Genomic DNA, 16,046 nt, shown 5'->3' on the forward strand with positions numbered 1-16,046 from the left:
TTCACGCTTCATACAGAAAAGTCAACCAGCAATTACCTCTTTTGCATAAAGAATTTAAAAATCTAAAACTCGGTCATTGAAATAACTAAGTTTTATTGCTTTTATTTTTGAGATTATAATATGGTTATACCAGTCCCTGCTTCACTTTCCTCCTTCCAAACACCCCAACATACTCCTCAGTCTCTTTCAAATTCAAGGGTTATTTTAGATGAATTGTTGCTACATGCATACATCATACATACTGTGATACTATAATGGACATATATGTGTTTTCAGAGTTGACAATTTGGTGTTGGACAACCAACTGGTGTGCTCTTCCCAGAGGAAGACTATCTCTCCTGCTCTCAATATATCTTGGCTCTTCGTAGTTCTTTAATTCACCCAGTGTTCACCAAGAATTTTAATTATCAGAGGAAAATTGTTATTTTCTGGATGTGCACACAGAAAAACTATCAGACATTACAAATGTTCAAGACACTAGTAAAATAAGAATGTAAGCAGGGCATTATTGTGGAACATGGAAGGGACTTTCACAGACCAGTCCAAGAAGTCAAGAGTTGGTTCTTTAAGGAAAACTCAGTAACTGTAATGGTTTAAATTGGTAATATGAAGGAATTTTGCTCCATGTTGTAAGAATTGAATTTTAAACTGAGTCAGAGAGGAGGACATTCTAGTGGGACTCTAGATGAGAGAAGCATGGGAGAATGGCAATGTAGAAGGATCTAGAGGGTCCTAGAAGCCTACAAGTAGAACATTATGATAGGCAGATTTGGGCACAGGGGTCCCACTCAAACTAAGGCACCAGCCAAGGACAATACAGGCGGTAAACCTTAAACCCCTACCCAGATCTAGCCAATGGACAGAACACTCTCCACAGTAGAGTGGAGAGTGGGATATTACTTTCTCACATACTCTGGTGCCTCATCTTTGACCATGTCCCCTGGAGGGGGAGACCTGGTGGCACTCAGAGGAAGGACAGCAGGTTACCAAGAAGAGACTTGATACCCTATGAACATATACAGGGGGAGGTAATCCTCCTCAGAAACAGTCATAGGGGAGGGGAATAAGGGGAAAATGGGAGGGAAGGAAGAATGGGAGGATACAAGGGATGGGATAACCATTGAGATGTAACAAGAATAAAATAATAAAGGAGAAAAAAAACCAAAAAAAAAAAAAAGAATTGAATTTTATATGAGAGAAAAGAGAAATTTTCCAGAAAATTTCAGGAAAAGCATCATAGAATCCAATTCACATTTCAGACAGAAGGTAAGGAGGGAGTGTCAGCAACATCCAATTAGGGCATAAGTGTCAGCACACCACATGCTGATGGGGCAAAGACTGTTAAGAACTGTAGAAGTGAATGGTATAGGGATCAGGAGTTTCTGGAGATTGGTGGCGTGTAATAGAAGATACAAAGAGGGCCAGCAGTGAGTCCACAATTTACTCTGCCATTACCTAAGACAGAGAGAGAAGACCCATGAATTTTCCAAATAGATAACTCTGTGTGTGTGTGTGTGTGTGTGTGTGTGTTCTCTCTCTCTCTCTCTCTCTCTCTCTCTCTCTCTCTCTCTCTCTCTCTCTCTCTCTCTCTCTCTCTCTCTCTCTCTGTATTCCATACAGTAAATAGTAAGTAGTTCTACATATCTTTTTATTTATCAAATGAAGTGCATAATGCAAATATTTGGAGAGGTCAGTGCTCTACAGACATAGGCTGAGTCTATAAGTGTGAATGACAATACTCTGACTATAAAAAGAAATGGTACAGAAATGAATCTTAAAGCTAAATCATCTCAGAAATTAATAAAAACAAGAAATATTTATTATTTTTAAGAAACACTTATTGAGGCAGGAAAAATCTTTAAAGAATTTCCAGAATTCAATATATTTAACGAGGAGAATATTTTCTCCATTTTTTTCCTCTCTGTGTTCTTTTTTTAAAAATACATCTATTTAATATTTTGTTTATTTATTTATTTATTTATTTATTTATTTATTATTCGCTTTACATCAAGGTCTAAGTTCATCCTTCCTCCCTCTCTCTCAGACCACTTTCCCCATTCCTCAGAAAAGAGGAGCTCCCCTCCCTATCTACCTTGCTTCATCAAGTCGCATCAGGACTGAGCATGTCCTGTTTCTCTGTGGCCTGGCTACGCTGCACATCCAGGGAGGAGTGAAAAAAAAGCTGTCAAGAGAGGTCATGTCAGAGACAACCCTTGCTCCCCTCCCTGAAGGACTCGCATGAAGCCTGAGTTGCCATCAGCTACATCTTTGTAGGGAGCCTAGGCCCAGTCCATGCAAGGACCTTGGTTGGTGCTTCAGTTTCAGCAAGCCCCCACTAGGCTGTGGTTGGTTGGGTCTGTTAGTTTTCTTGTGAAGCTCCTGACACCTACTGGTCCTTTCTCCTCTCCCCTGGCTGCACACTTTTCTACAAGGCTCCCTAGGCATCTCTAGGTCTTTGGCTGTGAGTTTCAGCATCTCTTGGGAGGGGATGATGGGTGGATCCTCTCAGAGAACAAGTCTTCCTGCAAGCATAGCAGAGTATCATTAATAGTGTCAGGGATTGGTTCTTTCCCACGGGGTGGGTCTTGGGTTGGGCATTAGTTGGAAAGTCTTTGTTTATCTGCTCTATCTTTATCCCTGAATAGCTTGTGGGGGGCGGTGAATTTTGAGTGACAGTCTTTGTGGGTGGGTTTGTGTTCCCCTCTCTCTACTAGGAGACTTGCCTAGTTAAAGTGTGACTTCTTCAGTCTCTATGAACCTTGCTACTAAGAGTCTCTGTCAAAATCCCTCTCACAATCCCCAGAAGCTTACCCTCGCTCAAGTCTCCATCTTGTCACAGAGATGCCCTGTGCACAATTTCTTTTTTCTCTATAGGCCTTTTGCCCTCCTGCCACACTCTCCCCAGGTCTGATGTCCACTTTCATCTCTCTCTGTTTTTTTTCTCCTACCTTGTTCCCTCTCTTCGACCACTACCTCTGTCTATTCTATTTCTCCTTCTGAGTGAGATTTAAGCGTACTCACTGGGATCTTCCTTGTAACTTATCTTTTTTGGGTCTATGTGTTGTAGTGTGTTTATCCTGTACTCTATGGCTAATATTCATTCATAAGCGAGTACATACCACATGTGTCTTTCGGAGCCTGGGTTACCTCATTCAGGATGATCTTCTCTAGTTCTGTCCATTTGCCTGCAAATTTCACAATTTCTTTGTTTTTAATAGCTGAGTATTATTCCATTGTGTAAATGTACCATAGTTTTTTTTAATCCATTCTTCAATTGAGGGACATCCAGGTTGTTTTATTACAAATAAAGCTGGTACAAACATAGTTGAGCAAATATCCCCAGTATATGGTGGAGCATCTTTTGGTTGTATATCCAGGAGTTGTACTACTGGTTCTTGAGGTAGAGCTATTCCCAGTTTTCTAAGAAAGCACCAGATTATTTTCCAAAGGGTTGTACAGGTTTTCACTCCCACCAGCAATGGAGAAATGTTCCCCTTTCTCTGCATCCTCACCAGAATATGCTGTCTCTTGAACTTTTGGTCTTAGCCATTTTGGTAAGTGTAACATGGAACCTCAGAGTTGTTTTAGTTTGCAAGCCTCTTATGATTAATGAGGTTTAACATTTCTTTAAGTGTTTTTGATCATTTGGTATTCCTCTGTCTTGAATTCTCTGTTTAGCTCTGTACCCCATTTAGAATTTTTTTATTATTAAGTTTGTTTGTGTTTAATTTCTTGAGTTCTTCATATATTGTGGATATTATCCTTCTCTTTTATGTAAGACTGGTGAAGATCTTTTCCTAATCTGTAGACTGGGATTTGTTCTATTGACAGCATCCTTGGCCATACAGAAGCTTTTCACTTTCAAGATGTACCATTATTGATTGTTGGTCTTAGAGTTTGAGCTGTTGGTGTTGTATTCAGGAGGTTGTCTGAAGTGCCAATGAGTCCACAGCTCTTCATCACTTTCTCTTGTAATAGATTTAGTGTATTTTGTATTATGTTGAGGTCTTTAACCAACGTACACTTGAATTTTGTGTGGAGTGAGAAATATGGATCTATTTGAATTTTCTAGATGTAGATATTCAGTTAGACCAGTACCAATTGTGAAGAAGCTGTATTTTTTTTCACTTGCATAGTTTTTATCTCCTTTGTCAAAAATTAAGTGGCTTCGAAGTGTGGGTTTATTCTTGCATCTTCATTTCAATTCCATTGATCAACCAGTCTATTTTTATACCAGTACCATTAAACTTTTATTACTATTGCTCTGTAGTATATCTTGAAATCACAGATAGGGACAACTCCAAAATTTTATTGTTGTATAGGATTGTTTTAGCTACTCTGAATTGTTTGTTTGTTTGTCTTTCCATATGAAGTTTAGAATTGTTCTTTCATGGGATATAAAATATTTGTTGATTTTTTGAAGAGGATTGTCTTGAATCTATGGATTGATTTGGGTACAATGGCTATTTTTACTATGTTGATCCTAGTGATCCAAGAGTATGAGAAATATTTCCATCCTGATATGTTTTTCAATTTCTTTCTTCAGAGACTTGAAATTCTTGTCATATAGGTATTTGTCTTGCTTGGTCAGAGTTACACTAAGATACTTTGTATTTTTTGTGGCTATTTTGAAGGGTGTTGTTTTCCTAATTTCTCTATTAGCCCTTTTGTTGTAATTTAAACACAGGAGAGCTACTGATTTTCTTGATTTAATTTTGTTTTCAGCCACTTTGCCAAAGGTGTTTATCAGCTGTAGATGTTCTCTGGTTGAACTTTGAGGTCACCTATGTATACTATCATCTGTGAATTGTGATATATTTCCCATTTGAATGCCCTTGATCATCCTTTAAGTTGTCTTATTGCTCTAGCTAGGACTTCAGGTACTATATTAAAGATATATGGAGAGAGTGGGAAGGCTTGTCTTGTCCCTAATTTCAGTGGAATTGCTTTGAGTTTCTCTCCATTTAATTTGATGTTTGCTATTGACTCTCTGTATATAGACTTTATTATGTTTACGTATCGGTCTGTATCCCTAATCTCTCCAAGACTTTCATCATGAAGGGTTGTTGTATTTTGTCAAAGGCTTTTTCTGCATCTAATGAGATGATCATATGATTTTTTTCTTTTAGCTTGTTTATATAGTAGATTACGTTTATAAATTTTCATGTGTTGAGCCATGCCTGCCTCACTGGGATAAAGCCTACTTGATCATCATAGATGATATATCTTATGTGTTCTTGGAATTTGGTTGAGAGTATAGTATTGAGAATTTTTGCATCAATGTTCATGAGTAAAATTGGTCCAAATTTCTCTTTCTTTGTTGAGTCTTTGTGATGTTTGGGTATCAGTGTGATTGCAGCTTCATAGAATTAGTTTGGTAATGTTCCTTCTGTTTCGATATTATAAAATAGTTCCAGAAGCATTGGTACTAGCTTTTCTTTGAATGTCTTGTAGAATTCTGGGCTAAAACAATCTGGCTCTGGGCTTTTTGTTGTTGTTGTTGTTGAAAGACTTTTGATGACTGCTTCTATTTCCTTAGAGGTTGTTACAGGACTGTTTAAACTGTTTACCTAATCTTGATTTAACTATGGTAAGTCAAACCTATGTTTCATTTACATATTCCATTATTGTGGAATATACTCTATTGATATAAGACATAATGATTTTTTTTTATTTCCTCAGTGTCTGTTGCTATGTCCCTCTTTCATTTCTCATTTTGTTCATTTGGATAATCTTCCTCTGCCTTTTAGTTAGTTTGGCTAAAGGTATATCTATCTATCTTGTTGATTTTCTCAAAGAACCATCTCTTGATTTCATTGATTCTTTGTATTATTCTCTTTGTTTTTAATTTACTGATTTCAGCCCTGAGTTTGATGATTTCCTGTCATCTAGTCCTCTTTGGTGTGTTTGTTCTTTTTGTTTTAAAACTTTCAGAGTTGCAGAGACACATTCAAATAAGTAACAGAGCTTGCTTATTTGTTCATGGATAATTAGATAAACTGAGGCTGCCTAAATGGCTTATCAGGTAAAAACTCTTGCCAATAAGCCTGATGCCCTCTGTTTGATTCCTGGAATCTCGATGATGGAAAGAGATAACTGCTCCAGCAAGTCATCCTTTGTGCACTTTGTACTATGGAGGGAATCAAAATAGAATAGTAATACTTACTGATATTTTTAACTTTGTATTATAGTGTTGTATCTATTTAAACTTTGTAAAAAATTAATTTAATTATTTGAGTTTATATCAAATATAAATAAATTGTTACAATATTTCAGGACAAAGCAATATATTACCTTTCCTAACACACACACACACACACACACACACACACACACACACACACACACCAGAAAGGGGTCAGTGAGACAGAGAAAGAGAGAGAATAAACAAAAGAAATACTAAGATGAATGCTGTAAATTAATTGTTATTTATTGTCTTCAAGGTGTATGGAATTTAAATGCACAAAAAGGAAAAAATGTTCAACTTCATTTTCAAGAATTTGATTTAGAAGATATCAATGATGTGGTTGAAGTGAGAGATGGAGGAGAAGTTGATTCCTTGCTATTAGGTAACACTGAAATTTGAACTTTTTGAAAGTCATATCGCTCAAGATACTTGATTTACAGAGGGAGGACACTGAAGCACATGCAAGCATTTTACAGTTGACAAGATGGAAGCTAACATCAGATAGCACGTTAAAGTTATTCAGCTAATTGAAAACAATTTTTTCAAACAATATATCCTGATTATGATTTCCCCTCCACCAAGTCTTCTCAGACCATGTTGAGTTTTATTATGGGAGATGTTTGCAATAGAGACAAGATAATGCTATTCTAGAACATTCTTTGGTAATCAAGATTAATATGTTTGTGTCACAGTTCTGAAAAACTGGTGATAATTAACTATAAACACTTATACCATGTGAAAACTATTATGTAATTTTTATGAAATATGTGTAATCAGTTGTTCAAATATAGTTATTAAATAAGATTTTCTTTGGCCAGAATATATCCAAATTATGTTACTTATATGTATTTTAAGTCATTTTATTTTATATTTTATCATTATTCAGCTTATTCAACAACTGAGAATGATTCTAAAGTTAACTAATGCTTATTTTTCTCTACCTCTATTGATAATTACTTTTTAACTATACATGAGAAATATTAGTGCCTTGATAATTAAGTACATATTTGCATATTCAAGTTATTAGTCAAACATAAGTCTATATTTTTTCTACTCATTTTAAAGAAAGAAATATTTTTAGTAAACCAGGTACTAAGTCAAAAAGCTCCTTAAGTGTTCACTGGGAAGCATGAATGATAATGTTGCACCACAGAAAGGGTTTTATGTAGTGTTCTTGTGACTCAAACAAACCATTTATTATAAAATCTGACATGAAGTTTTTAAAATCAGGATATTGTTATATGAAAATTGTGACTGGTGGATCATGGCTCACCATGTATCTCCAGCCTCTGAAGTCAAGGATAACAGTGAGGATTCCTCAGACATATCCAAAACCCAGAAAACATCTAAATCACAGCATTCTCATATGCGTTGTCAGAGACACACATGGAGTAAATCAGAGGGGAAATTCTATAGGCACAGCAGAAATTGGGAACCATTTCCTACGGGTCTTTATCTACCACTAGTAAACACATTTTGCATTTTCCCCCTTCATTTTCAGGTTAACTGGTATTCTAATAGAAACCCAGCTTATATGATCTAGGAAAATAGCAATTTATTGTTTTACTTCTTATTATTCACACAGATTCAAAGAAAAATTCCAGAAGGATATATAAGTTACATTGTAATTTGTAGATAGAAATTATTTTGTTCTGGAGTTGTATTTTTCTGAATATAATAGATAAGCCAGGTAAGAGTCACCATCTAAACTATAAGAATGAAGGGACAGGACATGAGCCTACCATAGAGGTTCTCTCAAAGACTCCACCCAGGGAGGGATGGAAGTAGAAGCTGAAACTCACAGCCAAACTTTTGGGTGAGACACAGGGAGTCTTACGGAAGATTGGGGGATAGAAGGACCTGGAGGGGACAGGAGCTCCACAAAGACCACTGGAGCCCACAAATATGCACCTGATGGGCGTGGGTGCTGCAAAGACTGGTGCACCAACCAAGGACCACATATGGTGAGGACCTAGAAACCCTGCACAGATGTAGTCATTCGGTCTCACAGTGTCCTTGTGGGCCCCATAATATAGGGTGTAGGGCCCAGTTCTGACATGGGCTCTGGTGTGCCGTCACTGGTCACTTCTCCCTGGAGGGGTGGCCTTGCCAGGCCACAGAGGAAGAGGAAGCAGGCAGTCCAGATGAGACTTGATAAGCTGGGGTTACATGATAGGGAGAAGGGCTCCCCCTTTCTGAGGACTAGGCGACAGGGAAGGAGGGATGAGGCAGAGAGGATGTGACTGAAACAACACTAGAAAGGGAGCAACATTCAGCACGTAATGTTAATAAATTACAAAAAGAATGCATACACAGTTTTAGTGAGCCACGATTGATGTAGTTCTCCCTCTAGAAAATGGAAATAAAATAATTCGTATATCTCCAATATTCAAACACCTTACAGTCTCTTTTCCCTTGGGGGCAGCTGTGTACACAGGGCCTGGGCCCGTGAAGGACGTGTTTTCTACCACCAATAGACTGACTGTGCTTTTCATCACAAACAAGTTGACAGCCAAAAGGGGCTTCAAAGCAAATTTCACTACTGGCTACTACTTAGGGATTCCAGGTAAGAAATATTGAACACTTTGTTAGAGCTATGGGAACAAACCAAGATAGTAAAACCCATTTCAAGCCTAAATCACAATGTATATATTTGTGTTCTGAGTTTTTTTTCTCTTTTTAAGCATAATGTAGATTTTTCTGCCTGCCTTTTCTTTCTCTTTTTTCTTTCTCTTTTTTCTTTTCTTTTTTCTTTCTTTTTCTTTTCTTTTCTTTCTTTCTTTCTTTTTTTTTTTCTCTTTTGATTTTTCAAGACAGGGTTTCTCTGTGTAGCCTTGGACTCACTTTGTAGACCAAGCTGGCCCCGAACTCACCGCAATCCACCTGCCTCTGCCTCCTGAGTACTGGGATTAAAGTCATGTGCCACCTCTGCCGGGCTTTCTGCCTGCTTTTTATCTATGTAATGGTTACCTAATTTTTTTCACAGCAGGAATCCACACTATTTTTTTTTATATCACTTAGCACTTCTCTGGTAAGCTTCTTCAGTTCTACTCATCACAGTTAAAATTTAAACATAAAGCTCAAAGTAAAGCAATTGGCTTTCCAAGGAAGGCCTTTTCCATTTGCCAGGATCTTGTTGAGAGAGGGCATGGGAGGGGGGGACCACTGGACTGCTGGGATGCAAATGACACCCAGGTAGAGGATTAAACATCCCTAATTTATCAGAGACAGCCAGAATAAGACAGCTGCCATGGAAGGGCTGAATAATGAATGCTGCAGCTGGCATTACAAGCTTCTTCTTGTGTTCTTTATCATACCCCAAACTTAAGCATCAGAGAAAAAACAAGGCATTTTAACACACACACACACACACACACACACACAGTAAGAGAGAAACAGAAACAAAGGCAGAGAGACAGTAACAAAGACAGAGACAAAGAGAGGTCTAGCTAAAGATGTGCAAACTATGTATTTACTCTCATGTGTGGATGCTTTAATATCTTTGAATTGTTACTTGCTGTTCTGTGCAGGCTCTGCCTTGCCTTGTGCTGACTCACAGCTCGGTGCATCTTTCCTGACTCAAATGTTTCACCCATTTATATAAATGCCTAGAGAAAAAGAACCTTTGCTGATTGCTTCTTCTGGATTACTAAGACTAAATCCTGCTGTGCGGTCAAACTATGTTTGCATCTGTTTCTCAGCTGTTCGCAACTGGCCACAAACTTTGACCCTGCCCCAGGAAGTGGCCTACTTTTAGCTTAATGATCATTTGCTAGCCCTGAAAATAAGCAACAATATTGATTATGAAAGCTACTTAGGAAGGGTAGACTGCCAACCCAATCTGCTAATCTCCACTTCTGCCTTAGAAGCAGCTACTTTTCAGTAACAAGTAGTGATATGAATCAAACAAAATAAGCAATTAGTGAGATAAACAATATCTATGTTTGTGTGTGTTGTTTTATATAATGTTTATTTATGTATGTTTTTGTAAAATATAGCTATATCTCTTATATGTATAATATATTGTACATATACTATCTATATAATTAAAGGAAAGGCTTCATGGTATGTACATGTCTGTAATCCAGGATAAAATAGAAGGATTGGGAGTTCTTTTTTCTTCCTTTACTGATTTTTTAGAGTAAATGGTTTATTTCAATTTGGAGTTTGTAGTTCATCATACAGGAAAGACAGGGAAATAACTTGAATGCAGAATCTGATAAAAAGGCAGTGGAGGAGTGCTGTTTACTGGCTTACATAAACATTATTCATACACAGACACTTGTTCTAATATGAATATACACATAGTTTTGAATGTGTGCTTTAAAATATCTAGATTAAATACATCTAAGGAATGACTTTCCCTCCACAGAGTGAAGCTATTTGTCAGCACGAGTCAGCTATTCATCACTATGATCAGATACCTGAGAGAGTCAGTTTAAAAGAGGAAAGATTTGTTTTCTTTCAAGGTTTCAGAGACCATGGTTCTTGGTGCTTTGATTCCAGGGGCATCAGAAGGCATGACATGGTGGTGTAGAAGCACATTGTGGAGGCTAACTAATTTATGGTGGAGAGGAGAGAACAGGGGTGGGATGCACCAATTTGCTATTTCCTTCAACTAAATTGCATCCCCTAAAATTTCCAGAACCTTCCAAACAAGAATTACTAGCAAGCAATCACATATTTCAACACTTGAGAATAAGGGATAAAAAAAGAGAAAGAGAACACTTCATAGTTAGGACAGACTCTCATTATGTGAGCCAAATGAAACTGTTTCATTTAAAAATAAAAATGTTCCCACACATCTGGGCTTTTATAAAAAATAATTAAATAAAATAAACTATAAGATAAAACAAAAACGACATACTAGACTAGGACAAAACAAGCAAACAGAAGGAAAAGAGCCCAAGAGAAGACACAAGGATCAGAATTTAAAAGGTCATCCTGAACACCCTGGATGACATGAGATTTTATTTTTCAGATGAAGACAAATGGAGTGGAGGTGTGGGATTGGGAAAAAGACTAAGTTTTCTAAGAAATCAGAATTGATCTTAAAATATAACTTATGCAGAAAATTAGACTAGCGTTCATATAAAAGAAGAAAATGACAATTTTATTGAATAGTGGATAATGAAATGTTTAAAAGAACCTGAAAATAAAAATAAGTGTTCATTAGTGTCAATGCAAATATACATACATGTGCAACACACATGTATATATAAATATTTATAATCAAAATTTAACTAAAGAAAATTGAATCATGCTTTTGAAATATTAATCAACATAATTTAGAACATGACCTTTTAAATTTAATCACTAGCCCTGCTCCATCCTAATTATTTTATTACTGGTTAAAACATGATAACTATGTGTATCTGCTAACAGTTTGTTTACTCCTCCAGTTTTTTCCACTTTGGGAAAATTCATTATTACTTATTATAATTTGATTCAACATTTGATTTGGCTCATGTTAATTTTTAATAAAATGTTTTTGTGTTCGCATGATGAATGTAGGTAAGAATATGCTATTTACTAGTGTTTAGTGTCATTAATGTAAAATATACTTAGGCTGTGCATTGCTAGATAAAAATACTAAATATGTGCTTAATGTTTCAAAGAAATTTAATTGTGTCCTATAGAACACTGAGTAGCAGAAAAATAAAAGTGTTTCATTATTACATTTTTACCTAGAATTAAGATTCTGATTTTAATTATAAAATTGTCGGTTCTTTGTAGATTAGAGCTTGCTTGTTACCTGTTTTGTAAATGACATAACAACCCATTCTTAAAAACCTTTGAAAACTGTGATTTTATCTTTGTCCAGAACAGTTTTCAGTAAAATTCTACCAAACCTGGATTTTTCTTTCCAATTTGACTAGAGCCTTTGCTGGTGCCTTAAAAGGGGCCTTGGGAGTTATTTTAGTCTGCAAAGTGCTTGCTTTGCAATCATGTAGACCTGAGTTGAATCCCAAGTACCCATGTGAAAAACTGCATGGTGAAGCACACTTGTAACTCTGGTGCCAGGAAGCAAAATCAGGTGGCTCCCTGCAGCTTCCTGTGCAGCCAGTCCAACCTATTCAGCTGAGCCCTAGTGCAATGAGAGAACTTATTACACACACACACACACACACACACACACACACACACACACACACACACTCACATATGCATGCACGCACACATAAATACACACACAATCCATGTGATTTTCAGGTGAATTACATGACTATCTTCAATTTGATTCTAAAATATTATTCTAAAATATTAAGCACTAAAGCTTTAGCAGGAATGTGTAGTGAAGAATGCAAACTACTAAATGCAAAGCAAAGAGTAAGAGTCAGTAAATGGCGTGCAGGAGAAGACACCAAATAAAATATCAAAACAACAGAACAAATCACATCAAAATCGAGAACGAAAAGCATAGGGGGAAAAAATAACACACTTTCTAGCAGTGATGAAATGAAAAAGGCTGGCATCTACAGTGTCTTGTAAATTAAAAATTAGTTATCAAGTATCAGCATTATAAGCTTTTCTAATTAACATTTTGAGTCTCAAGAATAACATTTACAAACAGAATATGTATCATCAGGGACATTGATTATTCAATCCATTTCAATGATGAATACTTAAAAAATAATGATGATATTTTAGGTTTAAAAGAACTACTGCACCACAAAAAAAAAATGCACAGAAGCTAATATTGCATGCTTCCTAGGAGGCTTGAATAACTGTCTCCATGCTCAGGTGGAGGGTGTATCATGTGTATTTCATGTAGGGTAGTGACATGTGCCTAGGTGCAGAGTATCATATACCGGAATGAAAAAAATAGCCGACACACAAAGGTACTTATCTTGCCAGAGGGACAGACATCTCAACATGTTTTCAAGAGTTTTGTCAGGAGAAGAAACTTATAAAATAATTACATGCTTTTTTAAAAACTGGAAATAAATAATAAATCCAACTGAAATAATTTAATTTTTTTAATCTATACACCAACCCGTATTAGAGAGGATTTGTTAGAAATCTAAGCAATTGTAATAATTGTAAATCATCCTTTCATATATAGAAAAAGTACCTTGAAACAATGTTTATAAAGGCAAAAGGCCTTTACATTCCTACTTCAAAATCACAAATGACAAGAGATGAAAGAAACTGAAGCAGTATGGACTATGAATGTCAAGAACAAACACATCCCTTCCAACAAGATTGATAGTTAATGCTTCTATATGATTCTTCCCCTTGAAAATAGTCTATCAAGTGCTTTAAAAACACCACAAAAGAATTTCTATTTGAGAAGTTACCAAAATCATATCATTTAATGCAGTCAATATGAAAGATATACAGTTTAATGTGAAGAGATTCTTTGCATTTGGTTTGCCCTGTGCCCAAGTTTCTGTCATGAGCATCTCGTTTTTAAAAGAACAATTTTTTTTTGAGTGAAGATAGAGGAATCTCTTGCAGAACACCAGAGCATGATAAATTTACTCACTTGTGAGCTGCCATTTCTCCTTGAGCTAGCAGAAAGTCTCCGTGGAGTGGAGCTCAGTGACCCAGTTGTGCTCAACATAGTCTTATTTTATCAAGCTTTTTTTTTTTAATAGCAAAAGCTTGAAAACAGTTACAGAAACAGAACTTGACAATAAAAGATAACCAAGCCAGTAATGAATAGTGCGATTATGTACATATGCCTCCTTATATTGATGTTCTGGTTTGCAATCATTTCAAAAATGTGCAAAAATGATGTGATAAATTGTTTCCAGTATTTATGAATATTCCTTGTCTTCTCAGATAGTTTAAGAATACCTGAACATTTTCTGTTGAAATATAATTATGAGGCATATTTTATTTTATTTATTTCCTCTTAACCATTTCCACTCATGTTGAATGTGAGGATTCACAGTAGATATTTGTCCTGGTAAGTTTCTAACAAAGGTGCACATATTGCTTGTTTCTGATGCCCAGAGTCTTCACGTGAAATTCAATAGAGCATTGCACAAGTGGCAGCTGCTTGCATTCAAGACCCTATAGCCCTCCCCAGCTTGTGTGGTGTGTGCCTTAGAAACCAATTTAGCTCCTTTTTAAAAACCAAGCATATGGTGACTAAATGAAGCAGGGCTACAGAGACTTCATAAATAGAAGAAGGGGAAACTCAATTCTGAGTAATATTACTTTTTTTCCTCTCTCACCATGGACATAAAACTATCAGAAATGAGATTTCAGACTCCAGAGAGAGTAAATTGTCATATCAAAGACTTTTCTAATGATGTGAAAATATATGTTCCAAAAAGTCAAAGCCAAGTTTATGCATATATTGAAATTTTTAAATAGCTTTTAATAGCTCTTTTCAAATTTTATAATTCCTATTCACTTCAGCAACAATACATCAATTATCTCCGTTCGTAATTTATCATCCACTTATTCTACCTTCTAAACTAACTACATTTTCAGCACTTACAGACATAATCCTAGCAGTTTTGATGACAGAAACACAGAAAAATTATAATTTTTCAGAGAGGAACAGAGCATATGTTTTCACTGAAATTTTTATTCAGATATTTATATTTATTTTAACTAAAATGTGATTTCACCATTGAATATATCTTGAATACAATAATAAAAGCCAAATTGTCAAGAAGTGGATCTATACATAACTACTGTCAATCCAAATTCATTTAACATAATGATTACAGTGTCTATGGAAAATTAATAAATAATTTAACAGTAACTAGTAATAAGTGACATTTTAGAGTATATTAAAATATTTTATTAAGGCTCTGAAATTAGGGCTGTTAATATATACTAAACTATACGCTTTATATGTGTATTTATGTATATGCATCTATTTTCAAGATTTCCTGTATACTAAAGGAGAGTTAAGTAATGACAGCATGCAGAAATAAAAGAAATCTTTCCATTAAGCTACACATGTTGCCTTGTGCAAAAATGTAATCACTTGAGGCCATTTGTCATCTTGGTAATCTGTTTAAAAATATGTGTTTGTGAAGCAAATTGATAATTACATTTACTAGAACCTCCCTAATAATATTATGTTTTGAGATATATAATCTATTTTTCTCCTGTTATAAAAATTTGCAGAAATAGGCAGACATAATTTCCTAAAAATATCTTTATTAGGGTAAATTAGATTTCAGCTAAAATATAGAATGTTTCAAGGCTTAAAATAGACAAATAGTTCCAATTACTGTTTTCTGTTTCTAAGAGAAAATGATTAGACATATTCCCCTTCTTATTTTGTTATTTGAAGAGTAAAACTAAAGCGTTAGTAGAGTGAAGAACAAGAATATTAAGTTGATTGAGAGATGATTCAGAGTTCAATGTTAGAGCACACACAAACAGAAAGAAGAAAGAAAGAATTTTTTTAGCTTTTAAGATCATTTTTCCCTTTTTAAAATTGATTATAATTTATTCACATTACATCTCAATTGTTATCCCCACACTCTTATCTTCCTGTTCCCACCTTCTCTCCCTCTTCTGCCCTAGTCCCCTCCCCTACCCCTAATAAGAAGGCCTCCTACCTCATTCTCTGGCCGCAGCCTACCAGGTCTCAATCAGGAAAGGCTGCCACCCCTTCCTCTGTGTGCCCATAAGGCCTTCTTGTCAAGGGGCAGTGAACAAATTGTGGGCACCACAGTGCATGTCCTAGGTTCAGCGGAAGTGCCCCATTCCCCTCACCCTCAGGTGGAGAATCAGCTGTCTTTCTGCTGGGGTCTTGATTCTCTGCATGCACTGTCCTTAACTGGTACGTCAGTTTGTTGCAGGGCCCCCTGTGACCAGACCTTGATGGATTCTCAGTGTAGCACTTGCTCTCTCCTCCTGGACCTTCCATCCCCCCCCCACA

General features: G+C 36.0%; 1 protein-coding gene across 1 annotated transcript in view; it reads left to right on the forward strand.

Moving 5' to 3' along the window:
- TMPRSS15 (transmembrane serine protease 15) overlaps positions 1 to 16,046 on the forward strand; it is a 116,228-nt gene that overhangs the window by 63,361 nt on the left and 36,821 nt on the right. Inside the window, exons 17-18 of the mRNA XM_084800315.1 lie at positions 6,444 to 6,569; positions 8,613 to 8,753. Coding sequence (XP_084656441.1) covers positions 6,444 to 6,569; positions 8,613 to 8,753 — 267 coding nt within the window. The remainder of the gene's footprint in view (positions 1 to 6,443; positions 6,570 to 8,612; positions 8,754 to 16,046) is intronic.

This window comes from Acomys minous, assembly GCF_964271855.1.
Source record: "Acomys minous genome assembly, chromosome: 11".
In the NCBI taxonomy this organism is placed as follows: Eukaryota; Metazoa; Chordata; class Mammalia; order Rodentia; family Muridae; genus Acomys; species Acomys minous.